The 27,038-nt window shown below is 56.2% G+C and overlaps 1 protein-coding gene across 5 annotated transcripts in view; it reads left to right on the top strand.

Annotated features, from left to right (window-relative positions):
- The window catches only part of LOC111149091 (tensin 1), a 164,815-nt gene that overhangs the window by 59,430 nt on the left and 78,347 nt on the right, over positions 1-27,038 (top strand). For 4 of the 5 annotated variants that reach the window (XM_022506325.1, XM_022506175.1, XM_022506254.1 and 1 more), the window contains exons 3-10: positions 12,519-12,560; positions 13,570-13,620; positions 19,406-19,455; positions 21,688-21,859; positions 23,980-24,030; positions 25,161-25,283; positions 25,736-25,800; positions 26,770-26,853. In XM_022506325.1, coding sequence (XP_022362033.1) covers positions 21,692-21,859; positions 23,980-24,030; positions 25,161-25,283; positions 25,736-25,800; positions 26,770-26,853 — 491 coding nt within the window. In that variant the 5' untranslated portion in view covers positions 12,519-12,560; positions 13,570-13,620; positions 19,406-19,455; positions 21,688-21,691. Of the gene's footprint in view, positions 1-12,518; positions 12,561-13,569; positions 13,621-19,405; positions 19,456-21,653; positions 21,860-23,979; positions 24,031-25,160; positions 25,284-25,735; positions 25,801-26,769; positions 26,854-27,038 lie in introns of those variants that run through there. The other variant, XM_022506041.1, reaches the window with a different exon arrangement.

Here is a 27,038-nt window from a genome sequence, read left to right as displayed (position 1 = left end):
AGTCTTCCAGAAGAGTGTGGACAGGGGCAGGTCTCCTATGAGTTGTGGGCTGTGGGGAGAGGGGCCTGTTCCAGACAGATCCCAGCTGGGCTGATCCGGAACACTGGGAGCTTCTCCTCCCAGCGCTTTCAGGCGCCCCTTCTCCCCAGCCTGGTGCTGGAGGCGGGCAGGGCCCTGAAGGCTGGAGCGGAGGGCTCTGCATGACTCCAGGTGCATGTATGTGTGTTTGCGTGTGTGTGTGGGGCACACAGGACAGAGGGCCCCTATGGACACAATCCTGTTTATTGATACAGAGGAGCCTCTGTCACCAGAGGAGTGGGAGTTGGGGAGGGGGCCAGGGTGTCCTGGCACGTTCAGGTGTCTGTGCATCCACTCAGCCTGGATACTGTCAGGCCACCTGGTCTCTCCTTTCCCTCAGACACCCACTTACTCAGTGACAGCGGTCAAGCCCATCTTCTTTCTGGACCCCAGCTTCCCTTCCTGTCAAGGGGAGTGCTTGCTCCTGATACTCCCAACGCCTTCTCGGTGCTGGAAGTGTCCCCTCCATGGAGGGTCATGGATGGGATGAAATAAGGTTTGTGGGGGGACTCTATGCTCGGGGCTCAGACGCTCAGACACTTCGGGCTCACGGCTGCGTCCATGTCCTCTGCAGCCCTGGCCGCCTCGGGCCCATGGCCGGGTGCCTGTCCTCTGCAGCTGGCTGGGCTGCGCCAGGCTATTTCCCTTCCTCGTGGAGGCCCCACCTCCCTGGTCTCATGGGGCTCAGACCCTTCTGGGCCTCAGCTCTGCCCAGCAATGCCTCTCCAGATGTGGAGTGTTCTTCGCACAGAGCCTGGTTACAGGTCATCTGACAACAGTAGGGGGTAGGGGGGGTAGGGGGAGGCCGGTGCAAGGCCTGGTTTGCAACCACCAGCAAGAAGTTGCTCTGGGGTTGCAGAGGGTCAGTGCAGCGGGTGGGTGGGGAGGGGGTGGAGGAAGCGGGGAGCATAAGTCTCATCATTTCAACTCAACTGCCACCTCGCCCCTGAGAACAGAATGTCCTTGGCTGGTCCAAGGGTAGCTGGGGGGTCTGGGGCTTAGGGATCTGTAGGCAGAAGCCAGATTCCTGGCCACTCAGAGTCTGGGGAGCTTGTTTATGTGAGGAAGGGTCAGGGGTTGGAACAAAAGGGAAGAGGTTGGCATTCGGGCCAGAAGGATTGCAGTTAGATACCAGAAGGATCTTCCTGTCCCTGTGTCCTGTCCCACCTGTGAGGAGGGGGGCTCTGACCTTCCAGGAGGCTGGATCGGCCACGTGGTGATGGAGTGGTTGATGTACCAGATTGTGCTCCCTGAGGCTCCCCATCTAATCCACCGCCCCCCCCCCCCACCGGCCCCGGCATGGTCAAGAGTGAGGGGGTTAGACTCCTTCCCTTTGGATCCTGGCTTCTCAGTCTCTGCTCTGTGACCTTGGACATAATACTTAACCTCTCTGGACCTCAGTTTCCCCTCTACAGATTGGGAGTTGATAATAGCCGCTGCCCTGTAAGGCTTTTAGGGAGAATAAAAGGAGCAAACGAGTGAATTTTTTTAAGGATTTTATTTATTTGAGAGAGAGGGTGTGCACATGAAAGCACACAACAAGTAGGGAGGAGGCAGCTCTGGAGAGGGAGAAAAAGGGCCCCCGCCGGGCAGGGAGCCTAATGCGGGGCTCAATCCCAGGACTCCGGGATCATGACCTGAGCCGAAGGCAGACGCTTACCCTACTGAGCTGCCCAGGAGCCCCGTGAGTATATTTGATTAATCTGTATTCAGGGCCCTCCAGGGGCTGCCCACCGGATTTGGGGTAAAAGTCCAGTGTCTTGCATTGGCATGTACAACCCTGCAGGACAACTTTCCTCTCTGACATCTCCTTCCAGAAACTCTCTCCTTCATTCACTCTGCGTTAGATACCTGGATTTCTTGCTCCTGAACACAGCAGGCACGATCCTGCTCCTGGACTGTTGTCCCTCCTGTGCCTTCTGGCCGGGAGACTCTACCCCCGGGTCCCCCTTGAGACTCTTTCCCTCCCTTAGGTGTTCACGCACGTGGGAGATTCCCCTTCCCCAAGCAACTCCGTCTCCCGTCTCTGCTTTCCTCGTCCCTCCACAGTCTCACCACTGGGGACATGGTGCGTCTCTTCCAGGGCTCCCCTCCTCCCAGCACAGCAGCCTGTGTGGACAAGGGATTTGTATCTATCGTGTTCACTGCTGTATCCCCACCACCTGCAACGCAGTAGGTGTTCACCGACTCAGCGCGCATTCACCAAGTGGCTGGAGGAAAGGCTTCAGCCGGACTCCCTGTGTGGGTTAGGGGCTCAGCAAGTAGGGCTGCTGTTCCCTGGCTTGCCTGTGGGCAGGGGTCTCTCTGTTCCTGGGGGAGGGTGCTGGCCTCCAGAAGGACGCTCTGCTGTCGTCCCAGGGAGTGGGAAAGTGGCCCAGAGGCAACCAGGAGAAAGTTTGGCTTTTCCCAGAGAGCACTCAGCACCTGTTTCCTCAAGGCAGGCTAGGCAAGTGCTTTGAGCAGGTTCACAAGAGGGAGGAAAGGGCGGGTTGTATTTTTCCTTCCTTTCCCATTTGCTGCCTCCCCTTCAGCCCTGGCATAGCTGGTCTCTGGTCTCCCTGCCCCCTTCCCTCGTGCCTCGCAGCATGTGTGTCTGCTGTGGTTTCTCCAGGTCTCAGAGAGGGCACAGCTTTCCCTCTGGCCATCTCACCTGTCTCGCTTCGATCTTACCCCCCTGGGATCGGGAGCCCGTGTCCTGGACACAGGATTTCTGCCCACTGTGGGCCTGCTGGATACATTCTCCAGTCTGTGCCAGGCCAGCGAGGGCAAAGTGGCTTAATCTTCAACCCGTGTTTTCATCTTACTCAACAGATGTTGCCCAAGGCCTTGGGTAGAGGGTCCTAGGGTCACCTCCCTCCTGTGGGGTCCCCTGGTGGGGGCAGGATGGAGAGGGGAGAGGGCTTGTTTGCCACAGACACTCCTGATCCTTGGAAATTGCTGAAGCAGCTTTTCTCCACTTCTGAAAAATAAAGAGTCAAAAGGAATTTCCCGAGGGTGATAGCCAAGTGGAGTGGCCGCCAAGGTCGGCCGGATGGTGGGCCCTCCTGCACACAGAACCTGGCACCCAGGAGACGTGCGCTGGGGACAGACGGGAGTGCAATGCCTCTCCTCACCCAGAGCAGCCCCTTAGCAGGTGCTCAGAATGAACTGAAGGTTGGGTGGGGAGTCTGTTGGGACAGGAGGGAAGAGATGAATGGGACAGTGGGAATGCCAGGCCGGATTCCCCCGTAATGGCCATCAGAGCAATGGTGAGATGGTCACCCTGTATGGAACTTTCTGCCGGACATTGTTCTGAAAGCTTTGCAAAAATAAACTCATTTATTCTTCATGACAACACAGCAAGAGAGATGCTGTGGGATTATCCCAGTGTTATAGATGAGGAACTGAGGGGGCCACAGAGCTATTCGAAGGGGGTGTGGGATTTTGACTCAGTAGTCCAGCACTGCCGTCCACCCGCTTGACCATCAATCATGGCAGACATCATTCACTTGCACGACACCTGTGGTTCTCAAAGCCCTTCCCGGGACATCAGGCCATGGGGACCCCACAGTGGAATCTGTGGAAGTCAGGGTGTGTTGTCAGAGCCACCTGGGTAGGCCGAGGAGCAATGTGGGGCTCAGAAAGGCGAGGTGACCTGTTCATGGTCCCACGGGAGTTGGGAGGGGTGGGTAGTGGGGTGCTGGGTCGGGAAGAGGCTTTTAGATTCCTGGTTCTGCTTTCTCCCCAGAACCTCCTAGATGCTTGCTGCTGATGTAAATACTGATGACAATCAGGTGGACTTTTCTGGGATTTCTTTTCCTTTCCTTTCCTTTCTCCTTCCCTCTCCCCCTCCATTTATTTAAAGTAGAGTTGACACACAATGTCCTATCAGTTTCACGGATTGGGATTTTGTAACAGCGCCAGCCACAAGTGCACCTAGCTAGCTCAGGGCCTGGGATTTAGAGGAACATCTGTCTCTTCATCTTTCTGTCCGTCTGTCCTGCCCACAAACATTTCCTGAGCAGCTGCCTTGTGCCCACTGCTGTTTCAATGCTGGGGCTGCAAAGTTCCTTTCTGCCACAGTGCGGCTTCTAGAAGGTGGGTGGGGTTGGGGTTGGCATAGAGCCATAGGAATGAGAGGACTTTACACACCATTTGCTCTAGTCCTGCTCTGTTTCAGGTGAAAAGGAGGCGCTGAAAAATTCTTTTGACTCTAATTTTTTTTTTTTATTGTGGTAAATACTAGAACATAGGATTAATTACCTTAACTGTTTTCAAGTGTACAGTCATGGTATTAAGTTCGTTCCTGCCCTTGTGCAAATGTCACCCATCCATCTCCAGAACTCTTGTCATCCTGTTCAATAAAAGTCTACCCATTTAGCAAGAACTCTGCCCTACCCTTCCCCTGTCCCTGCTTACCACCTTTCTCTCTGTATCTCTCTGAATTTGGCCACTTAAGTACCTCAAGTGAGTGAACTCATATGTGTCCTTTTGTGACGGGCTTATTTCACTTAGTACTGATGTCCTCAAGCCTCCCTGTGTTGTGATGTGATCAGAATGTCCTTCCTTTCCAAGGCCGAATAATATTCCGTTGTCTGTCTGTGTCACAATTTACTTACCCGTTCATCTGTGAGTGGACATTTGAGCTACTTCTGGGTTTTAGGTGTTGTGAATAATGCTGTTTCCTTGCGAGTAGCCATCCTCCTGGGCATAAGGTGGTGGTACTCAAGATTTTGAGGTGACTTTCCCAAGGTGCCCAAGTGCCAGATGTGAGGCAAGAAGGCACCATGGTGCCTCATGGACGAGGAGGAAGATGTGATGTTCTGGACAAGTGGGCAGAGCCCTCAGCCCCGATGATGCCATCTTGCCCTCCATTAAGGAGCATGACTAGCAGTCGCTTCAGTTTGATGAACTCTGATGAAATTTCATCTTCTCGCCACAAATGTCACGAGTGGCCATCTTGGAGGATTCTAGAAAGCGAAGCAATGTTAGGAGAGATGAGCCCGATAGTGTTTTGGTTTTCAAAGGAGAGAGAAAACTGGGCATTATGTTCCAAAGAAGATTCTCAGAGTGGTGAGGGAAGCTGAAGATCTGCATTTGTGCAACAGGGCTATGCGGTTTGGAGAGGGGAAATAGGGAGCAGATGCAGAATGGGAGTGAGAAAGTGGGCAAGGGGAGGTTTGCTGTTGCTCTGTGGAGTAGAACCTGGTAGGTGGAGGTTCTTACAAAGAAGAGGAGACTTAGGTGTAAAGAAGAGCTTTCTCCTGTCTTGGGGCGGGGAGACGCTGTCTGTTGCTGGAACCCATACTCACCAACACGTACTCAGTGTAAGGTGAGTGTTCCTGGCGAGTTCCTTCTCTGTGGGGGGACTGGTGGAAGTCCCGCCCGTAGACTGGGCTGGGAAGGGACATGGTTCCTGGAGGTCAAGGCATCCATGAATGTGCTGACCACCATCCCAGGGACCTCCATTAGGAGAGACCCAATCAGGTGAAGGAAGCCTTTGAGAGCCTTGTTCAGTGGGGGAGAAAGAGAGGAGTGTGAGATGGAAAACAATTAGTGCCCGTCTGGGGGCTTCTGACCAGAGGTGGACTTGGGGGCCCGGGAAGGAAGCAATCAGTCTGTGCTGTGGTAGTTGAGGAAGTCTGTCTCTTGTTCCAGGTCTAGTTTAAGATTTGAGCAAATGGAAGAGAGGAGGGGAGGAGGAGGGAGAGCTGAAACAGAGAGGGGGCAGGGCCCTGGTATGAGTTACCGAGCCTGTTGGGAGCTGGGGCAAATCCAGGGTAAATATTTTTGGCCACTCTGCCCTTGCTGGGGGGCTAGTGGGGGCCAGGGAGTTCTGTGTCATTTTGGTTGGTGGCCCTGGCTGGGTGTGCTGGTGGAATGGATGAGTGCAGGAATGGAAACAGCAAACATGGCATGTGTGGGGAAGGGCCAGATAAGGGAGGAGTCCGCAAGCCAGGCAGGGGAACTTGAACTTGATGAGGCCAGGATGGGTCCTTGAGTGGGGAAGTGACCCAGAGCGGGATCTGAGAGTCTGCTGCCAGCTGTGGGGTGTGGCTCGGTGGTGAGGGGCTGTGGGAGGAATGCTGGGCACCGGTGCTCAGCTGGAGTAGAGAGAGAACATGGCCAACGGTGGCCAGAGGGGCACAGAGGAAGGGCCTGGGGACGCCTGGACCCCCAGTGCCCTGGCTGAGGGGAAAATAGCATCCGATGCGGGGAAGGAGGGGTCGAGGAGTACTCCACCGTGACCTGGCTGAGTGAGTGCATGCCACCCCTGCCGTTGCCCTCTCTCTGCCAGGAACCCTGGGCTGGGTCCCTCGGGGTGAGCTGGGGCCGGCCTGAGGACAGGAGTGGGCTTGCCCAGGCCCCTCCCTGAGAGGGGGCCAGGGAAAATCAGGCATCACATTTCATTCCATCACACCCCGTCTGTTCTTTTTCTCTGGTGGCATAGGCCTGCCCAGGAGAGGATGGAGCCCCTGAAGGGACTTCATGGGGAACAAGGCCGCCAGTCTCCTTCCCAGCCTGGCAGGGCCTAGCCCTACCCGTTCCACACCCTCTCTCCAGCCCCCTGCCCTCAGTGCCGATGCCCACCCCCAGGGGTTCCCCCCTTTCCCAGGATGGTAGTAATTAATACGGGGCAGTGGGTGGGTGGTAAGCAGGGGGCAGACACAGGCTTGGAGGTGCAGACCTGGACACTTGGTTTCTGCATCTGCTCAAAGGGGTTCAAAGAGCTCCCTGAGAGGCCCCAGCTGCTGCGGGATGTTGGGATGTTTTATCCTTGTGGTCCCGCTCCTGCTGGGCGGACTGGGGGGGGGGTCTGTCAGGTGCCAGCCTGGCCATGCCCCCTCTAAATGCCCAGTAAATGGTGCGTCCCTGCTCTTCCCTTTTGCTTCCAGCCCCTCCCTTCATCTGCTTAGGGTTCTATTTGTGGAGCAAGTGAGCCCCGGATAACCTGCTGTGGGTCCCCAGGCTGAGGATGCTCCAGCCCTCCGCAGCCCTACCTGCTGGCTCCCACCGGCTCCCTTCCCATCCTGACGGGCAGCGCCACCTGTGAGCTCACAGTGGGTTGCCTTGGCAGGAGATGTGATGTCATGGGGTCTTTTTTGGCCTGAAAAACTGCCTGGATTCCAGGCCTCCCAGGGGGCAAGATTGGGGAGGGCTAGAGGGGTGGAAGGGAGGAGGGTGTGAGGAATTTCTGGACAGAATGTTCCTCTGGAGGCTGAGTCCACATTCTGCGCCAGACCCCTCCCCCCCAGCCTGGGCTTGGGCATCTACCCCTCCCCCCGCCATGGCCCTTGCCTTTTCCATCCTCCACAGCAGCAGCCCACAGATACATTTTTTCCCAGCCCACCCTCCCTGAAGGCCACCAACGTGTCATATGCACGAACCTCTGGGCATCCTCCCAGCCACCCAGCCCCTCGAGCCCACACGGTTAGTGGTGGGTATGCATGCATGGAGGGGGCGTGCATGTCTTTTTTTGGGGAAAAAAAAAAAAAAAAAAAAAGCAAAGGATGTGCAGTTTCCCTTATCCGCCCTGTGGTTCACAACCCCTCACATTCAGGAAGTTCTCGCTGATGTCTGATCTCAGTGTCTCCTACTGCCGTCCATTTCCTCTTCTTCCTATGGTAGTGGACTGAAGGAGTCTCTTCCTCCCGAGGACCCGAGAAGGTTCCACTCTAAGTCACAGAGAGCTTGCTCCCGATGGGAGGGCCATTGACCGAGATGAACTTTTAGTGAGTGAGGGTCTTCGTCAGGGAGAGGAGAACGAACCCAGGATGGAGGGAGGCCAGGTCAAAGACCAGCTGTGCAATGTTGGGCAAGTTAACTGAACCTCTTGGGCCTTCCATCTCAACTGCAAAGTGGGGTCATGCTTACCTCCCTGGGGTGGTTCCGAGGACCTATGATCGTGGAAGTAAAGAACTTGGTATTGTACCCAGATCATTAGCACTTTGGGAACAGTGATTGTTAGCACATTGCTGTTATGAAAAGGTATTCCCCCTCACCCCAAAAGCTGGGCAGGAAGAGGACAGGCAGGGGAGGCACGCAGGGTGGGACACTTGAGGCGGCCTGGCTGTCAGCGTTGTGTGGGTGCATGTCCAGCAAGCTGAGAGTGAACGCCTCCTGAACTTTCCTGCCCGAAGCTCCTAACCCCAGAACCTGGTTTTGAGACCCTAGAGCAGAGTGAACTGGGAAGCACAAGGTGTGGCCATCAAGGGACACCAGGTCCCAACCCTGCCTCCTGCTTGGAGTTGTCCTGCCTGGGGGCAAGGAGTATTCTGGAAGACCCCTGGTGGGGCTGTGCATTGGCTGCCCTCAGTTTTGGAAGGCCTGGGGTCCTGAAGAATGAGGTTTTGTCGGGATGCCTGGGTGGCTCAGTTTAGTAAGAGTCTGCCTTCAGCTCAGGTCATGGTCTCAGGGTCCTGGGATAGAGCCTCGTATCCGGCTCCCTGCTCTGTAGGGAGTCTGCTTCTCCCTCTCTCTCTGCCTTCTCCTTGGCTCTCTCCCTCTTGCTGTCTCACAAATAAATACATAAAATCTTAAAAAAAAAAAAAAAAGCCAAAGGCTTTGTCCTGGGCTTAGGTGGGGGTATGGCTAGATGTGGGGGTGCTGTCTCTGTCTGGGCTCCATGCACCATATCCTTCTGTAGCCGAGCCTAAGGGGGAAGGAAGAGGAGAGCCTGCAGGGAGGCATTCTGCTAACTGGGCCAGAAGACTAGGCATGGAGATGAGGGGCAGGAAGGTGAACTCAGCAGGGGGCTCTCCTTTACCTGGGTGCCAACCCCAGTCTGGCCACAGACCCCACTGTGAGAGGTGGGGCATCGTGCTTCTCTGTACCTCAGTTTCCGCATCTGTGAAACAGGGAGGGAGGAGATGGCTCTTCCCAGAGCCGGTGTTCTGAGGAGTGGTATGCAAGGATGGGCTGTGTCCTGGCCCAGATCCAAGCAAAGATGGAACTTAGAGACCTCGGCTCCAGAAGGGCCAGGGGTGCTGCGTCGTCAGCGGTGAGCATGGTCAGGGGGTCAGGGAAGAGAGTGAGGGGCTCTCCTGGTCGGCTCACTCAGCTAGTATTTGCTGAGGGCCTACAGTGTTCCAGGCCGAGTCCTAGGCTCTGGGGGCTGTGGGCACTTATGTGCTAGCAGGGAAAGAAGACCCTAAGTGAGATCAGGAAGCAAAATACATCGTGTGTTGGAGAGTAGGGAGTTCTAAGGAGAAAAATAAACCACACCACGGGGACAAAGGACATGTTTGCGTGGGTGTGTCCAAGGTGGGTAACAGCCCACGCTGAGTGGGGCTCTCTGACCGTTGGCTCTGGCTTTGGACCCACAGCTCGGGTGTTCTGGAAGCTTCCCTACAGCATCGCTGGGGGCCTGGGGTGGGGTGGGGGCAGCATTGGGGGAGAGCCTGCCCTCATGCAACCTGCCTCTTGCCCTTTTCATTCCCAGTAGCCCCAGAGTTGGCGGCGCCTGGGAAGTAGGGAAGCAGGGAGGGCTTCCACCCTGGGAGGACTGGGCCGGAGGAGAGGGGTGGGGAGCTAGGCCTGCATGCTGGGCCGTGTCTGCAAACGCTGTGGGGAAAACATGGGGCGTGTCACTCCGGACAGGCTTTTGGAAATGTTTGCCTTCCCAGGGGGCACCTTGGCCAGTAAGTTGCAGCATCTGTGGGCTGGCCTGGGGAAGGGGTAAGGGCAGGGGAGCTGCTGCTCAAAGGCTGCTGGCCGGGAGGGAAGTTTCTCCAGTGGGGCTGAGGCCTGTGGTTTCTAATATTGGCTCCCGTCTCCCCAGTTTGCGTCGTGCCAGACTGGGGAGGGGTGGACAGTGCAGGAGGGTCAAGGTGGGGCGGCCTGGGCCTCCAGAGCGTGCAGCAGGGCGCGGGTGAGAAATGACAGCTGACATTAATGAGAGCTTCCTAAGGACAGGCCCCCTCTAAGCGCTTCATGTGTTCCGTCCCATTTGGTGCTCACAAAACAGCACCCTGCAGGCCTGGTGAAGGGCCCCGAGGACAAAGTGACCTGCCTGAGGTCACACGGGACAGGAATCAGAGCGAGTCAGGACTTGGCCCCGGCCGTTACGGCTAACGCTGTTCGCTGAGACCCGTGGTTTTCTAAGTGTCATTCCCAGGTCTGGAAACCTTTGAGAAAGGCACATTCTTGGGTCCCACTAGGTTAGACCCTCCTGGCAGGGCCCATCCCCTGTGTGTCCACAGCCCTCCAGGAGATTCTGAGGGCTGTCCCGGGCTGCTGGCTCACGTTCTGTTCTGTCCAGAGTCCGGGCCTCTTAGGAGGCTTCACCCAGAGCAGGATGAGGGGCTCTTCAGGGCCTGTTGTGGGCCTGGGGCAGTGCTTTGTCTCTGCCTTCTCCCTCCTACCCCATTTCTGTCCTTTCTGACCGCCCCCATCTAGGCAGGCTGGTGAAGAGTGAGGGGTTTGGGGTTGAGAGATCTGAATTCAAATCGTAGTCCTCTGGTGTAGAATCTGCATGTAGAAGGCCCCTGGGATCTGCTCTGCTGGTTCTCCTCCTCACCTGGAGGCCAGAGCCGCCCAGAGAAGATGAGTTTGGGCGTTCCTGCCTCGTCGAGGTCTCTGCTGGAGCTCTGTAGAGCCTTGAACCAGAAGGGAGAGGTGGGGGTTCTGGGACGGGGGGGCTAGCGGCGCTGCTGTGGACGCCCCTGGTTGGGGCTGGTGGTTTTTGGAGGCTGAGGGAAGAACCTGGCCCCGATTAGCAGGCAGCTCCTAGAGCCGAGCCTGGGTCAGAGGTCTCTGCCTGGTGGTCTGTGGCTTGGGAGTGGGGGCTAGGAGGGGTTTGGGGGAGGACCAGGGTTGGGCTGGAAGGGGGTGGAATGTGGCATCTTTTCCTCTCCAGAGCCATCCTCAGGCTTCAGGTGGGTTGACCTGGGGGTTGGGAGGGCCCCACTGACTTGCCTTCCCATCTCCTGCTCTGTTCTCGGGTCTTGTCTTCCCTCCACTATTTAAGCTGCCTTGGAAAGAAGTTTTGACCTCAGCTCTCCATCCTCCAGGCTTTAGGGGGAAAGGAGTCCAGGCTATTTCCTGAAAGAGTACTGCTACCTTGACCTCCATTGGCTCTTTTCCTCCATGCCCATCTTGGCCCTGCTGTCCTTCCTGATGGCAAAGCCTTTCAGAGGCCCTTCTGTCCATTCCCCTGTCTTCTTCAGGGGTGAGGGGCTCACCAGGAATGGGGTTAGGGTGGGCATTTCCTATTCTGAGTCACCGGCTCCTGAGCTGGTCCCTGCTCATCTTGGCAAAGGCTTTACTTCCTCACCTTCACGGTCAAGCTCTTGTCCTTCTATGTGACTCAGGGGACCCTGGAATCACTTCACTGGGTTGGTAATGGAGCCCCAGAGACTGGAGGCATGAAGTGGACCTGGAGTGGGAAGTTTCTCTCCCGTTACAGGAGAGTCCAAGGAGCCTGCTTCTCAGGATGCCATTAGTAGAAAGCACGTCTGTTGGTCCTGGCTGGGAAGGGGTGGCACTGGCACGTGGGACAGGCTCAGTCCACAGGGGTTATTGGTGGCCCTCTACACATCCATCCCAGTCCCTGGCATGAGGGACATGACCGTGGAACTTCCTACAGTGCTGCTTTGAATCTGTTTAGGCAGGTGGGATAAGACTCACCAAACCGTATTGGGGAACGAGACATATTGCCGTGATGAGATTATTTGTACCCTAAGGACCAGATACGTAGCCCAGAGGGCAGGCTTACTGGAGTCCCAAGATGGGAGGAAGTCTTTCTTGCTGGGTGTCCAGGAATGGCCTTGTTGGGGAGAGGACAGCTCGTCGGAAAAGAGCGTGGGCAGAGGAGCCGTCCCACAAGCAAAGGGCCAGATGGCGAATAAGCAAGGGGAGCTAGGGGACAGGTCTGGATGGGGCACTGGGGTCTACGAGTGGGCAGGGCTTATGGTGGAGGGCCTTGGAAGCCCACAGTAGTTAAGACTCTGGCAGGCCCTGTCCTGGGCTGTGGTGATTTCACACCAAGAGCCTGGAGTCCCAGGATGGGGTATAAATCCTATTGTCGCTGGGAGTAGTCGATGACTTTACCACTCCTTTAACCTCCTCTTCTGTGAAGTGGGACTCAGGGGAGCTCATGGGACCTACCCCCCTGGGTTCTTGTCGTGAATAAATGAGCCGGTGTGAGTGGAGGTGTCTGGCCCAGAGGTACAAGTGTGACTTTTACCTGCTCTGGGTTCCTTTTTGAGGGGTCAGCACTGAGTCAGAGGCCTTGGTGAGGTTTGCCGCGCTGGGTGGTTCTAGTACCAGTAAGATTGTTTTTCATTTTCCCAACTGCCTCCCAAGCTTGGGGTTAGCCAGGTTAAGTCTGAGCCTCGGGCTGATGCCGTGGGGCTGGCTTTAGGAGTCCTTCTGCCCATGCAGCCACCAGCCCTGGGGAGAGAGCCAATCCGTGGCTCTTTGCCCCGAGGCCTCACACTGGTTTCTCCCTGTGTTCACAGCCCATCAACACTGAGAGCGCCCCGAAGAATGTAGCCGACACGGTGAGTGACAGCAGGTGGGGTGGGTGGTGGGGAACACCCTGGGCCAACGTGGGGAGGCCCAAAGGCAGAAGGGCGATATGGGGGGAAAGTGAACACAGATGTCTGGGGATATCCTTTTGGAGTCGATTTGAGGAACTTGGGGGAGAGTGATGGGGATGTGGGTCACGTTGTGAGCCAGGCACGTGACCTCACTTGTGTGTTCGGAAATGGATTGCTAGGGAAGTAGGCAGGTGGGAGAGGCCCGTGGTTTAATGTGGGTTTCTTTATTAAATATGCAGAGTGCGAGAAAGCCGGGCGATGTTTCCAAACAGATCTTTCTGACTTAGCAGAAAGACAGGCAGTTTCCCCGTTTCCTTGAGGCTGCGTGGAGGAGGAAGGGAAGAGAGTGGGCGGGTCCTGCAGTGGAGAAGCTGAGGTTGGCAGCCAAGGGACATATCCTGGCCGTGGCCCGTGCCCAGTAGTGGGCTTCCGGTTAGAGGGCTTGCATTCAGATCCTGCCTCTGCCAAGCTTCTAATTGTGCGACTGTTGGCAAGTCATGGGCTTGTGTGTGCCTCAGTGTTCTCACGTGCTGAATGGGAACAGGGAGATCTCCTGCAAAAGTGGTCGGGAGACCCAGGCGAGAGGGTTGGTTAGCTCTGAGGGGCTTTTAGTGGACAAAGAAATGCTAAACAGGGGCACCTGGGTGACTCAGTCCTTAAGTGTCTGCTTTCCACTTAGGTCATGATCCCAGGGTCCTGCGATCAAGCCCCACATCAGGCTCCCTGCTCAGTAGGAAGCCTGCTTCTCCCTCTCCCACTCCCCCCGCTTGAGTTCCCTCTCTTGCTGTGTCTCTCTCTGTCAAATAAAATCTTTTAAAAAAATGCTAAACAAACAGCTAAGTTCCTCCGAGGCCCTTCTGCCAGCCCCCTCACCCTCCCACCCCCGCCAGACCCAGGAGGTGAGAAACCAGGGTGCCTTTTGAATACTTTCCTTGACTCCTTGCTCTGATTGCCTTTTCTCTGTCTCCAGGGAGAAGGAGCTTTCCGGGGTGGAAACACACGGAAAAGCCTTGAGGAAGACGTAAGTATGGGGATGGGGAAGGGGAGAATGTCCCGTACCTGTCCCATTTGGTGGAACATCCCTTGCCTCCTTTCCAGAAGGGCGGGCGGGAGTCACTCAGCTCTGTGGCCAAGCAGGGGAGGAGGGGCTGGGGTGATGAACAGGCCCCGTGCACTTCTGCACTGGGCCTCCGTCTGGTGTTGGCCTCCAGCTCGGCTGGCTCCGGAGCTCACTTGCCCACCGCTTTGCCAGACCTCTGTGCTGCAGGGTGGGTGGCGGGGAAGGCAGAAAGGGAGGGCTCTTGGAGGCCTGGCGTGGCGGTGAGCAGTCACCAAGGTAAGACCAAGGGAAATGGGCAAAAGGACTAAGGGCCGAGGTGCAGAAGGACTTGTGGGCTCTCAGGGTCGTCAGACCTTGGGGAATTGTAGGCTTGGCTTCTTGGGAGAACGGAACCTTTGAAAATGTCAGAGTCATCTGTGTGATTTCAATGCCATCGATTCAGGAGCAGCCTGGAAGGTGGGCCAAGCCAGCTGAGCCGTCTGGGCTCCTCTTGCCATGCATTTTTGGTGGAGGTCAAGGGGCAAATTCCTACAATGGAAAGACCCCAGGGAAGGGCAGAAGGGGCTCTCCCAGGACCCTGCTTTGAGCAATGCTTGTGTCTGGGCTTGTCCTCACATCCCTGGGGGAGACACCCCCAGTGCTGGGCCTTCCTCTTTCTTCCCCACCCTCCTCTGACAGTTTGCCCCTCTGTTGGCCTCTCCATCCTTGCCCGCCCTGCTCTGCAGAGGAACAGGGAGTGGTTTTGGCGGTTGGCACGGGGGGAGCTGTTGATGGCATGAAGCCCTATCATCTGACAGCTGCCTGACCCATGGTGGGGAGGGCCCCGGAGGGAGGTGCTGGGGCCGCAGGAGACAGCTCCCGTAGGCAGCCACACTTCTGTGGGGAGCCTGCCACTGTCGCATTGCCCTGGGGCCCACCCTGGGAGGCCAAGGCGTTCCCCGGCTGCATAGCCTGTCCGGAGCGGGAGCATGCCTCCTAAATTAGTGGGGAAGGCTCTGTTCAAGGTATGCATGGGTCCCCTGGGCTCAGAGTGCAAGTGTCGGGAGGGACTCTGGTCCAAGTCTGTGATATTTCTGGGGCCGGGGTGTGGGTCAGAAATTAATTTTTGTGTGTACCTGCTACTGAGGATGAACGAACTTAATGCACACAGAACATATAATATGTGCTCAATAAATATTAGCCATTCTTATTACTATTCTTTTGACTAAGGGCCAGGAGGTGGACTGGGTTTTTATTTATATATTTATTTATCCCTCCCGCCCCCTCCCCCACAATGGCACATGCTCTGGTCTTATTTGTTAGATGGGAAAACAGAGACTTGAAAGGGCTCAGTGACTTGGTGAGGGCCTTCTGCTTCCCTTTCTGGGTCTGCTGCTTGGATCTGGTGTTACCGGCTCTCCCAACACTTGACCAAGGGATGCTGTGTGAACCAAACCTTTTACAGTGGTCTGAGCACATTTAAAAGCCAAGTCCTAATGCTGCTGTTTCCCATAACTCCAGCCTGGGCCAGACGTAGCTGGTCAGGGAAAGCTACAGCAAGAGAGAGGGAAGTTAGACATCATGAAGGACTTTTTGACGCCATGGTGGGTATGACCTTGGTCCTGGGGAAGAAAGAGGTGGCCCTTTATTTGGGACAGGAGGTTATTTTAGAAGAAAATTTTGTTGATTTGGGATGAGGATGTGTGTGTGTCTGGGCGTGCCACGCTGGGTAAGGGTTGTGTCCTGTCTGGATGTGGGGCGGGGGACAACATGAATCTTGGTTTAGCCAGTCTAGTGAAGGGAGCAGATTCTAGAATGGCCTGTGTACTGCAAAGGAGGCAAGACCTCACTTTTGAAGTTCCCAGACACCTGTCCCAGGTTGGGTGCTCCCGGGGTCATTAGTCCATACCCGCCCAGCCTGGGGCCCCCCTGCAGTCTGGCCCGTGTGAGGAGGCCAGTTTCAGAGGCTGAGCCGTTGCAACCCTGGGCCTCCTGGCATGCTTGTGTGCCTGTTTGTTGAGCTGTTTTCCTGGCTCTGGCCCATGGCCCAGGACTCACAGGCGGGAATGGCTGTTTTCCTCTAGCAGGGCTGGTGTGTTAGAGAGGTTTGTGGACAGTGTGCTGTGTCGCACTTTGTTTTGGAAAAATCCAGGCTGGTGGGCAGGAAGGAGAGAGGAAGGGGTGTGGCTGGAGGGGCTGGAGGGGGGTGGAAGGGGTGGCCACAGCCCCCAGAGGAAAGGTAGGAATGGGGATGGGCCCCTGACATAGATTGGGCACCAGTTTCTGGCTGCCTGACATGGCCCCTGGTGTTTCATAAAGACCCTCCTCCCAACTGGGCCCCCTAGGGACTGGGGCTCAGGAAACGCCTTTTCTTTTGGTCCCGAGCTGTTGTGTTTGGTCTGTGGACCTCAAAGGCAGGCAGGACTCTTCCCACACAGTAGATTTTGCTCTAAACCGACCCCACCCAAGTCCTGAGGTTCTCGCTCCTTGCTGTATGGTGGAGAAGGCAAGATTGGAGCCTAGGGCCGCAGACCTTGAGCCACTCAGGAATGTCTGAGTGGTGGTCAGCAGGGAGGACGGAGGCAAAAAGAGTTGGTTGGATCTGCAGGAGGAGGAGTGGGGGTGAGACACCAGGAGGAACTTTCCGAGAGTAAGAGAAGCAAGACCACTATTTTGGCAGGGGTGGCGGGGGAGGGGGGTGGAGTTTCCTTTCATGCTGTTCTCTCCGTGAGACAGAGACCATGATCTGGGTCTTTACAGGGAGAGAGTTCTTGGTGCCTAGGGAGTTGAATTGAAGTTGTCTTACTGATCTCAGTCTTGGGAGGGGCCGGGAGGAAGTGGACACCTGGGGGCCAAAGGGTTCGGACAGCCCCAGACAGGAGAAGAATGAGATTACCCGAGGACAGAGAATTTAGTTTTCTTTTTAAAATAAAATCTTTGTAGGACTTTGTAAAGCCCTCTGGTAATTTTCCTTGGAAGCATTAGGTGGAACAGGTAGATCTCGTGAAATCCCATGAGCTCTGGGCTGTACCCATTTTACAGATGGGTTGGTTCCTAAGAGTGTCTTCCTTCATGGAATATAAGTTCTCTGAGGTCAGGGACTTCACCTGGTCCCCGTATGTGCCTCGTATGTTGTCGGGCACACAGCGGGTGGCACCCAGTGAGGGCTTTCAGGAGGAGGGCTCAAGCACTGTGATGGGCAGCAGAGATGACCCGTGTGTCCACTCACTCCCAGCCTCTCAGAAAGAGCCTGTATGGGGAGGCGTGCAGCAGTGGGGGGCCTGTCTCTGGCTACCTGTGTGAGGTCACCTGTGCATTTTGGAGCATTAGGCCATGCTGGCTCCCACCCCCTAGCCCTGCAACGGCGTGTGAGTCTCCACGTCCACTGGACTCAGACTTGTCACCCGTCTCTGCTTTCTGCCAGCAAGCGTCACATGTCCCCAAACTCTGCGGAAAACAGGAAGCCCCATCAGCGAGAGGACAGCCCAGTGATTCAATAGGGGATGACCATCCAGCTGTTCCCATCCCTGTCATCTGGTGGGGTCATGGCCCACAGCAGATCCCTCCCCTGCCTCCCCTGCCCTGGCCAGCCTGGGGGAGCACAGCGGCTTGGACTTTGTCTTATCACCTCTGGAGGCGGCATGGCCAGACTCTGTTGGGGCCAAGTTTTTATTTATCTTTCCTGACTTTTTTGGGGTGGGGAGGCTGAGGAATGTGGAGTGTTGTAACGTTGGGAAGGGGGGGTGGAGAAACGGGATCCAGCTCTCCTGCCCCATTCTTCCTTTTCACCCCTGGACCCTGGGAGGCTCCTGGCATCCCTTGGCTCCCCAGTCCCCTCGCCAAGCCAGTCTCAATATCGCATTGTCTCCCCATAGCTCCATGGGTTGGGACCTGTGGCCCGAACCACACCTTGAGCCTCAGCTGCTGCTTTGGCTTCCGGTGTTTGAGTCCCCCAGAAGTGGCTGTGGGTCGGCAACAGATGAGACGTGAGGGGCTATTTATAGCAAGGATCGCTGGGGCCTGGAGCAGGGCCTGGGGCCTGGGGAGGTTCAGCGACTCCTCATCAGGGACCAGTGAGTTCAAGACAGATGGAGTGTTGGGTCTCTTGTGTTCTTCTGGGTGGGTCGTCTTGGAACAGCCCAGTTTGGGGCTTGAAAACCAAACACGATCCCTCCTTACCACCCTCTTCTCGCGCCCCCATGCCTGACTCATGTAAACCCAAGTCGTCAGGGCCAGGGGGTGGTGGAGACAGAAACTTCCCACGCCGACAGTCCCACTTGGCTCTCTGTTCCTCCCGCTGCTGTCACAGAGGCTGAGCGGTGGTGGGCCAGCCGTAGCCCACACAGAGGGGGCTCTGGCTGCAGCCTTCTCTGGGGACTGGATGGAGAGCCCTCCCATTTGCGGGGCTGCCCTGACTTCGGGCCCAGCCGGGAGCCAGGCCTTTGAGCCTACCATGCACCCCTGCCTGGTAGGTGCCGCAGGGCCCTGGCAGAGGCTGGAAGGCGCTCCTCTGCTCCGGGCCCCCACGGTCAAACCCAAAGACTGAGGGCGAATCCTGCCAGTTGTCGACTTCCCCGGGACTTGGGGGGGTGGTGAGTCGCTGCCTCAGTTTCTCCTCTTCCCGGCAGACTGTGGTCCTGTGTCCTTCAAGAGATGGTTGCAGCTTGGAGGTTGGGAGAGGCTGGGAGGCACGGGGAGGTTTGGAAGATGCCAGTGGGTTCTGAGGGCTCTGGCAGGGCCTGGGAGCTCGAAACTGGGCCTTTGGGCATCAGGTGAGGTGGCTGACGGGGTGGGCGGCAGCTTGCGGCAGAGGCGACGCAGGCCTTGATTTTCTGTAGAGGTGGATAATGGTTGTATCTCTACTCTTTTAATCGGGTCAGATGTAAGAACAGTAACACTGTATAAGTGACCCATATGCCTACTTCCTTTTCATCGTCAAGCCACTCGGTAAGGACTGCCTCATTTTCTGAGACATTATGGAAGCTTAGAGTGTCAAGCAGCACAAGATGGCCTGGCGGGGTGCTGAGGAGCCCCAGCCCTGAGCTTTCCTCCCTGCACCATTGGGTTGTCCTGGGTTGTTTGGGACCCCAGTGTGGATCTGTTTGCCTAATTTTGTGACAGCGAACCACCTTGGGGATGGGAGCAGCTGAGGAGGTGACAGACAATGGGCAGTGGGTCCTTAAAGTGAGATTTGCTGCCTCACACTGGCCTTGGCTGGTACACAGCTCCTCCAGCGGCTCTGGACCCACAACCTCTTAGTTGAATGGCACAGCCGCAGTGCCTCGAGGGGAGGAATGTGGGGGGATGGCGGTCGGCTGACAAAGGCTCAGAGCCAGGCGGAGGGCTGCCGGACCAGACGTTCCTTCTTTGAGGTTTGTGGTCCATCTTTTCCCCCCGGACTGGCTGTGACGCAGTCCAGGGACTCAAGACGAACCGTGTTTCCATCTGCTTAGTGACTGTTTCATTGTGAGTGTGGACTCCGTGTGGACAGCACCAGCCCAGACTGTGCTCAGTGTTTGGGATTTCTTCCTTCCCCAGGGAGGGGGAAGCTGAGCCCTCTGAGGGCTTGCGTGCATACCCCCGAGGAAACGGCGCTGATGGCTTTTGGCTCTAGGTCGCCGTGTTGCCTGGGTGTTAGGGTGCCTGGGCTGGAATGTTGGCAGAGAGAGGAGAAGGGAATCTGTGTTTGTCCACAGCCCTGACTGCTCCCATGGCCGGCCCTCTGCCGGGCCCCTCTGTAATGCTGCTTCTCTTTTCTCTGTCCCAGGGCTCTGCCAGAGTCACCGTGAGTGTCCAGCCCCATCCTCAGCCTATCAGGTATGCCTGGCCTGTGGGGGGCCAGGGGTGGGGGTGCCGCAGTGAGGTCACTGTGGGTGTTTCCAGCAAGTCATGCCTTTGGGTTTCTGAGACCGAAGTCATAAAGCCACAGGTAGGGGGTGTGGGAGACATGCCAGCCACAGGGAGAGGATGCCAGTAGCTGCCCGTTTGGAAATGCTCATGTTTTGAGTTTTAGCTTGAAGCCAGGCCTTGAGCTGGATTCTTTATGGTCCCTGCACGATCTCATCTAGTCCTTGCAACAATCTTGCAAGGTAAGTGTTTTGTTTCCGTTCGGCAGATGAAGAAACTGAGTCTCAGGGAGGTGAGGTGACTTGTTAAAGGTCACGCAGCCGCCAAGAGGCAAGACCTGGGTGTGCCTTCGGGACTGGCAGGCGTCAAGGCCTGTGCTAGGTCCAGGTCCTTTTTGTGGGCAGGGGTTTTTGGTGTTGGAGGGCTATTTCTAAAAGGAAAGGTCTCTGGCTGGCTGGCTGGCAGGGGCTGGGGGAGGGGATGCGTGAAGACTCGGGGTCTTGCTGATCCAGAATCTCTTTTCCCTGTGTCCGGGTTCTGTGATTTTCTGGCTTGGGCTCTTCCCTCGCTGCCTCCCCTCCACTCCTGAGGCTCCCGAGATGAGTGAGAATCTGGCCCTGGAGAAATGGAGCCCCAGCCAGAGAGGGCTGATGTGTAGCTAAAGCCCTCAGCGGGTTGTGGCCTGGCGGCCCACAGACAGGGGGGCCTTTTAGAGGATCCCCTTCTTCCCTTGCGCTGAGAACCACCTTGGGGTGAGTGGGTGCAGGGTGCGATGCTGGAGTTGTCCAGGCGGTGGTGCTGTTCTGCCTTGGACTCTCCCCTCCCTCCCACCAAGGCTGCAGTGAGAACCTTATCTTAGGGACAAGGGATGGTGGGGGCTCAGAGGTCAAATTCAAACTGGGCTCCTTGCCACAGCCTACTGGCACCTCTGCCACTTGGCTCCTCTCCTTGCTACCATGGAGAAGTCATACATCACCCTTGGTTCCCCTAGCTCCAAGCCCTATATACACGCTTGGACTCAGAGTTGATCCTGATGGACATCTGGATTCTGCCAGTGCTGTCCTGTCCCTTGAAATATCCTGCTGGCATTTCTTCGATGCTCCCCCAGTCTTTCCTTTACACTACTGTAGTGGAAGATTCCCAAAAGGAAATATGAGTGTGGCCCACATTGGATAGAGAGGGCAAGTGAGACAGTAGGGGGTTGGTGATAGGGTAAGAAGGTGTGGGGGTAGGAAGGTGTGAGGTGCCCCCAAAAGCCTCAGGTATGCCTCGGGATGGAATTTCAGTGTCCCGAGTCCCATTGCCCTTTCCTGGGCCCTTGTACTGGAAGAGAAGCTCCGTGAGCTGTGAAGGCATGAAACCCTACCTCCCCTCACTCAGAGCCCAGCCCGGGGCTTCCCACTTCTTTGAAGAGCTCAGATGGTGCTGGGGTCTCTGGGGACCACCTGCCATGGCAGCAGCAAAGACTCAGTGCCCTCTGCTCCCTGGGCCCTTCAAGATCACAGAGGCCACTGCCAAGAAATAGCCTAGGCAAGGTGGTGGGAGCTGCCAGACGTGAGGGACAGCCAAGGAACAAAGGGCGGTAGCTGGCCTGCCTCTGGGGAGGGTTGGAATGGGCACTGTGGTCTGGCTTACCTGGAGCCCAGGTGAGAATGTCACCTGACCTGCTCTTTCCCCCGAGAAGACTCCCCACCCTCTGTACACCCTCGCTCCTGAGCGAGGGGGAAGGCAGCCTGCTGCTCAGCCCTGGGATGCTAGAGAGCACCCAACTCAGGCTCTCCTTCCTCTTCAAAATCTGTCCCGGGACCCTTCTAGAGATGGCTGCCAGACCAGGTGGCCGCGGTGTGTCGGGAGGCTGAGCTGGACTCTTGGCTACCTCCTGTCATGGCCCTGACCTCTGGGTTCACAGGTTGAAGGCAGCGCCGACAGGGTGGATGGGCATTTAGGACTATTGTCATGACAGAAATGGCCCGAGATCCTGCCAGCCCCCGGCCGGGTGCGCCCAGGCTCCCAGGCTGGCCTTGCTGACTGCACGGGCCTGGCCAGGGGAGGCCCCAGGCTTGGCTCTGGGTCAGGGGAGATCCAAGTCTCCTGGGATGGAATTGGGGGCCCCACGTGGTATGCAGGGGCTACAGCTACCTGAACCTTGCCCTGAGGAGCTGGGTCCTGACCTGGACCCCCTTCTGCCCCCTGTCTCTCCAGAAACATGAGTGTGAGCCGGGCCATGGAGGACAGCTGTGAGCTGGACCTAGTGTACGTCACCGAGAGGATCATCGCCGTCTCCTTCCCCAGCACGGCCAATGAGGAGAACTTCCGGAGCAACCTCCGAGAGGTGGCCCAGATGCTCAAGTCCAAGCATGGCGGCAGCTACCTGGTGAGGAGGGGCCCGGTGCCCCCATCCTTTCTGCTCGCCACCCCCTTGCTTCAGGTGTCCCCCAGGGCCAACTCCCCCTCCTTCCCGTGATTTATGTGCCTTGCTTGTGTACCGAATCCCCACTCACTCTCTGGCCCCACTTTGCTGGGAGGAGTGTGTCACAGCTGGAATGCGGCACCTGGACCCGAGTCCTGTGTGCATGCATGTATGCCTGTGTGTGTGTCTGTGTGCGTGTGTGTGTGTACCGAGTTCATGTTATCGAGCGCTCCCTCTGAGGCGGGCCCCGTTCTAACTGCTATCCACATATTTAACCTCGAGCTAGCTCTAGAAATCAGGTTTTGCTGGAGCGCAGTGGGGGTGGGGGGGGGGTCTGCCTCAGGTGACAGCGTTGGGAAGTGGCAGAGCTGAGGTCTGAGGACAGAGTTGTGGCACGGGCATCTTGTGGGACCTTGTGTGGCTGGCACGGGGGCAGGGCCTGGCCCAGGAGGAGCGCGTCACGGACGTGGATGAGGGGGCCAGTGGTGTTCTCTGATGTCAGAGGGCTGGCTTGTGGGATCGGGCCCAGAGGAGGGCTTGGTTCCACTTTACAGGGAAGCACCTGTGGGGTTGGGCTGGACCTACAGACGGGACGGGGCAGGCTCAATGCGATGTGAGCCGAGGCAGGCAGTGGGAGGCCATATTTGGTTCCGAGGGCTGACACATAACACATGACCACAGCTGGCTGGTCTATAAATGATAGAATTAATTTTTTCACAGTTCTGGAAGCTAGAAGTCTAGACCAAGATGTTGGCAGGGCCATACCCCTTCCTGGGGTCTGGTGCTTCCCAGCAATCCTCGGTGACCTTGGCTGGTGGCTCTATCACTCCCATCACTCTGCCTCTGTCCCCACATGGCCTGCCTTCTTTCCTGGGTCTCTCTGTGCCTCCTCATCTCATCTTATAAGGACACCAGGCATCGGATCCTGGGCCTGCCCTAAATCCAGGATGACCTCATCTTGAGATCCTTAAGTACTTACATCAGCAAAGGCTCTGTTTCCTAATAAGGTCACATTGTGAAGTTCTAGGTGGATATGAATCTTTGTGGGATGCTGCTGAACCCACCGCAGAGGTCTGTCCATCAGCCATGGTGGGCATTGTTGAGGACTCTGATTCAAACATTGGAAGAGTCCTGGGCTTGAATGTAGGCTCTGCTCTAACCCACTTTACCTCACAAAACCTTAGTTTGTGCATCTGTGAAATGGGTCTAATTACACCACCTACCTCTACCTGGTGGTTGAGAGGATTAAGCCCTCTGCTAGATGTAAAGGCCTCAGTGTGAGCTGGCAGACTGGGGATACTCGCGTGGGACCTGTTGTTGATGTGCTAAAGCGTGAGCCCTTGTGGGGTCCAAGAATGGCCTGGTAGCCCTCTGAGATGGTTCCCAGTCAGGAGTCCAGGATCCTATGGGTCTCTGTGCTGCGCTGCCCTCCCTCTGTCTTACCCACAGCAGGCTGTGGGCCCTCTTTTCTCCCCAGGAAGATGGCAATTCTGTGCCCCTCCTTTGGAGGTGGAGAAGGGAATTCCAGGGACTGGGGGGAATCCTGTGGGACACAGTGAGGTGTCGGAGGGCATCTGTGGGGAGAGGGGTGTCGAGGGTCTGAGAGGGCCCACTCGGGGTGATTTTCCCCCTCTGAAGGAGGGTGTCCTGCTGCACAGCTGTTGCATTTTCGGGTGATGAGGTTCTGACATCGATGTGGGAAGTGGAAACCAGAGATGGCCAAATACTTGTCAGTTAACACTCCCGGACTCCCATTCAGGGTATGAAGACGCTCACCTTGCAGGGGGCACGTGGGACCTGAGACAGGCTGCGTCTGTCCCCTTCTTGTCTTCAGTTCTGGGTGTCTGTCTGCTCCCTGAGGGGAGTGGCTGTGTCTATGTACTTCCCTCTACCTCTCTTTACCTTGAGAACCTGTTGAGCTCTTGTCGATCAGCGTGTGTGTGTGTGTGTCTGATGGGATGCCATTGCAAACTCTTGCATGGGTAGGATTTTCACTGAGGGGGGCGAGCAGGGGGAGGAGAGAAAGAGACAGAAAGACAGAAGACAGCGAACACTATCTCACAATCTCTTCCTTTTCCTCCCAGCTTTTCAACCTTTCTGAGCGGAGGCCAGACATCACAAAGCTCCACGCCAAGGTGAGCCAATACCGATCTGGGGTGGGGGCTTCCCGTTGCCTGGAAGAGAAGGAGAATAGACGGTCTCTGTCTCCCTGTGGTTCTCGCTTTAGAATCTGGGGGGAAGTGCTGAGACCCTTCTGCCAATCCTATTCCCAGTCTGTGTCATCTTCTCTTTGGAACAAGGAAAAGACTGTGTTTGTTGTGTTTGCAATACAAACTGCTGAGAGCCAAGCTGGATGCAGCGATTTCCTACCCAGTGCTGCCCCCCCTGGGGTGCACAGAGTATCTCTGGGGTGAGGCTGGAGCTATGAGATTTCTAGCCATATTGAAATGCATTTTGCATTTAAACTGGCTGGGAATTGCCTATGGCCCCTTTTCACTTACTGGCTCAGCGGGCTGAGCGCTGGGCTTTGCACGGATGTCTGCTTGAGCTCCCGGATTCTGGGGCCCATTTACTTTGTGACCCTGGGCAGGTGACAGTTCTCTGGGCCTCAGTTTGCACCTCTGATAGTGGATAGGCTAGATGAGATGTGCTCGCTTGGCTCTTCTGAGCAAGAATTCTCTCTCCATTTAATGATCTGTGAGTTAAAAGTTTCGAGGAGCCTGAAGGCTGCTGTTCAGTTCTACCCTCTGTCCCCTTCAGTTTTCTCTTGGCTGGCCTGGAAAGCCCATGGTTTGTGTGTCCGGGCCTGGAAAAGAGATGTCAATGGCTGGGGGCCCTTGACTTCCCCTCTTTGTCCCTGAGCCAGGCCTTGGGGTTGTCTGTGGGAGGAGAGCTTGGGGGAAGTACTGGGGGGCCCCAGCACATTTTGGAGTCAGAATCATGTGGAAAGGATCTTGCAGTCATTGGCTTTACACACATATGGGGAAACTGAGGCCAGGACAGAGGCCGCGATTTGCCAGAGGCCCTAGTGTGAGGCAATGTGAGAGCTGAGACTCGGGCCCTGGGTCTCTGGTGCTGGGTGGGTGTCCTCTGCATCTACACCTTCACCTCCCCTCTGGGCTGATGGGCAGGGCAGGAAGCAAGGTGGGTGGGTGGGTGGGTGCTGCTGTTGTGGCACCTGGGTGTGGGGTTTGTGCCCCCTCCCCCTAGCTTTGGTCCACTCTCTGGGGCTTCTGTCCCTTCTCACTCACGGCTTGGACTGTAGGTACTGGAATTTGGCTGGCCTGACCTTCACACCCCCGCCCTGGAGAAGATCTGCAGTGTCTGCAAGGCCATGGACACTTGGCTCAACGCAGACCCTCACAACGTCGTCGTTCTACATAATAAGGTCAGAGTGGGGGTACGCCAGGTGTGCGTGTGCACCTGTGTGTGTGCATATGTGTGCATGTGTACACACGTGCCTATGTGGTCATACATGCACACAGGCATGGATGTGGCCTTGGATGAGTGTGTGTGCCTGACTGTGTCAACGGACCGTGTGAGCATGCAAGTCTGTGTTTTCTCCTTTCTAGGAGATAGTAACTTCTGTCCCAGGGGACACCCCCAAGAAATGAGCTTGTGGGGCCCTCAAGGGTAGTAGATGATCGGCTGTATTTCTTCTCTTTGAGATTCAGCTTGACCTGCTTCCCTCCCTTGCATTTCCCTCCTCCATCTAGTTCTCCCTTAGAACCACACCCCTCTCCCCAGCCACTGCCCCCTTTTTCTCCAGGCTTCCGGATGGGCTCTGGGGCAGTAGGGCTGGCCTTACAAATAAAGACTTTGTGTTTGGGGTTCTTTTAGGGAAACCGAGGTAGGATAGGCGTTGTCATTGCGGCTTACATGCACTACAGCAACATTTCTGCCAGGTAAGAGCCCCCCGTTCTTTGCATATTGTCAGTGGGACCCCCCCTCTGCCCATCCCTCCTCGGCCTCTCACTTCCTTGGGGTTCACAGGTGCTGGGGATAGGGTGGAGGAGCCCACAGAAAGGAGTCTACAGCTCTGAGGCAGGTGGCTGTGTGTGGTGGGGGGCAGGAGAAAGGAAAGTCCCTCCCTCTACTGGGAGCACTGGTGGGAGCAGCCTTGGGAGGCAGGCCCATCTATGGACACCCCAACCCACCACCATCTCGGGGCCACTTTTCCTTGGCAAAAGGCCTTCTGTTTTCTCAAGTGAGCTGGTGAGGGAGTCAGAAAGAAATGCTGGCTCAGATCTGGGTCTGGCAGAACCATCTAGAAGTGATCTTATCCTTGTGGGCCTCAATAAAGACTTTGGGGTTTAGGATGGGATGTCATTGGAGAGTTAAGAACAGAGGGGCTACATCATCTGTCTTTTTTTTTTTTTTAATGATCTCTTTGCAGATAGATAAGATAAAATGTTCTATGGAGGCTTAGATGGTAGTTTTGTGACTTTAAGAAACTCAACCCAGCCTAATGTTCCCTTCATGGTGAACGTTTCCTATGTACCCACTGTGGGCCCCTGTGTATCGAGTTCTTTGTAGATGTTATTTCACTTAATTGCCATAACAAGCTTCAAGAAGACACTGGTCACTCCCATTTGACAGGAAGGGCAGTCAGGTTCAGAAAGATTAAATAACCTGATTCAGGACACAGGGCTGAGGAGTAAGTGGCAGACTTGCTATGGGAACCCAGGCTGTCTGGCTCCAAAGCCCCCATGCTGAGGCCTGCAGCATACAGGATGGAAAGATGTTGGGGCACCCTTTTTCTGAAAGCTGCTCAGCATAGGGTGGCTGGAGGGCTCTATAGGTCTGGGGTTGGGGAGGCAAGGGGCTGTTGGCCATAGGAGTTGGCTCCTCTGAGCACCCGTCTCTCCCCGCAGCGCTGATCAGGCCCTGGACCGGTTTGCCATGAAGCGGTTCTATGAGGATAAGATTGTGCCCATTGGCCAGCCATCCCAGAGAAGGTGGGTCTCCAGGGCTCACAGCCAGTGCCTACGTGTGTGTGTGTGTGTGTGTGTGTGTGAGAGCTTGCTATCCAGGCTGGGGTTGGAACAGACATGCCTCAGGGGGTTGTGTACTGAACATGCATATTCAGGTGCTATCCTAGAGTGGTGTGAGCTCAGGGACACGGGTGAGCCCAGGGGCAGCT

This window comes from Enhydra lutris, unplaced genomic scaffold (assembly GCF_002288905.1).
Source record: "Enhydra lutris kenyoni isolate GAN:26980312 unplaced genomic scaffold, ASM228890v2 scaffoldscaffold1, whole genome shotgun sequence".
Taxonomy (NCBI): domain Eukaryota; kingdom Metazoa; phylum Chordata; class Mammalia; order Carnivora; family Mustelidae; genus Enhydra; species Enhydra lutris.
Note: the sequence above shows the minus strand (reverse complement) of the source record. Positions and strands in the feature narration are given on the sequence as shown.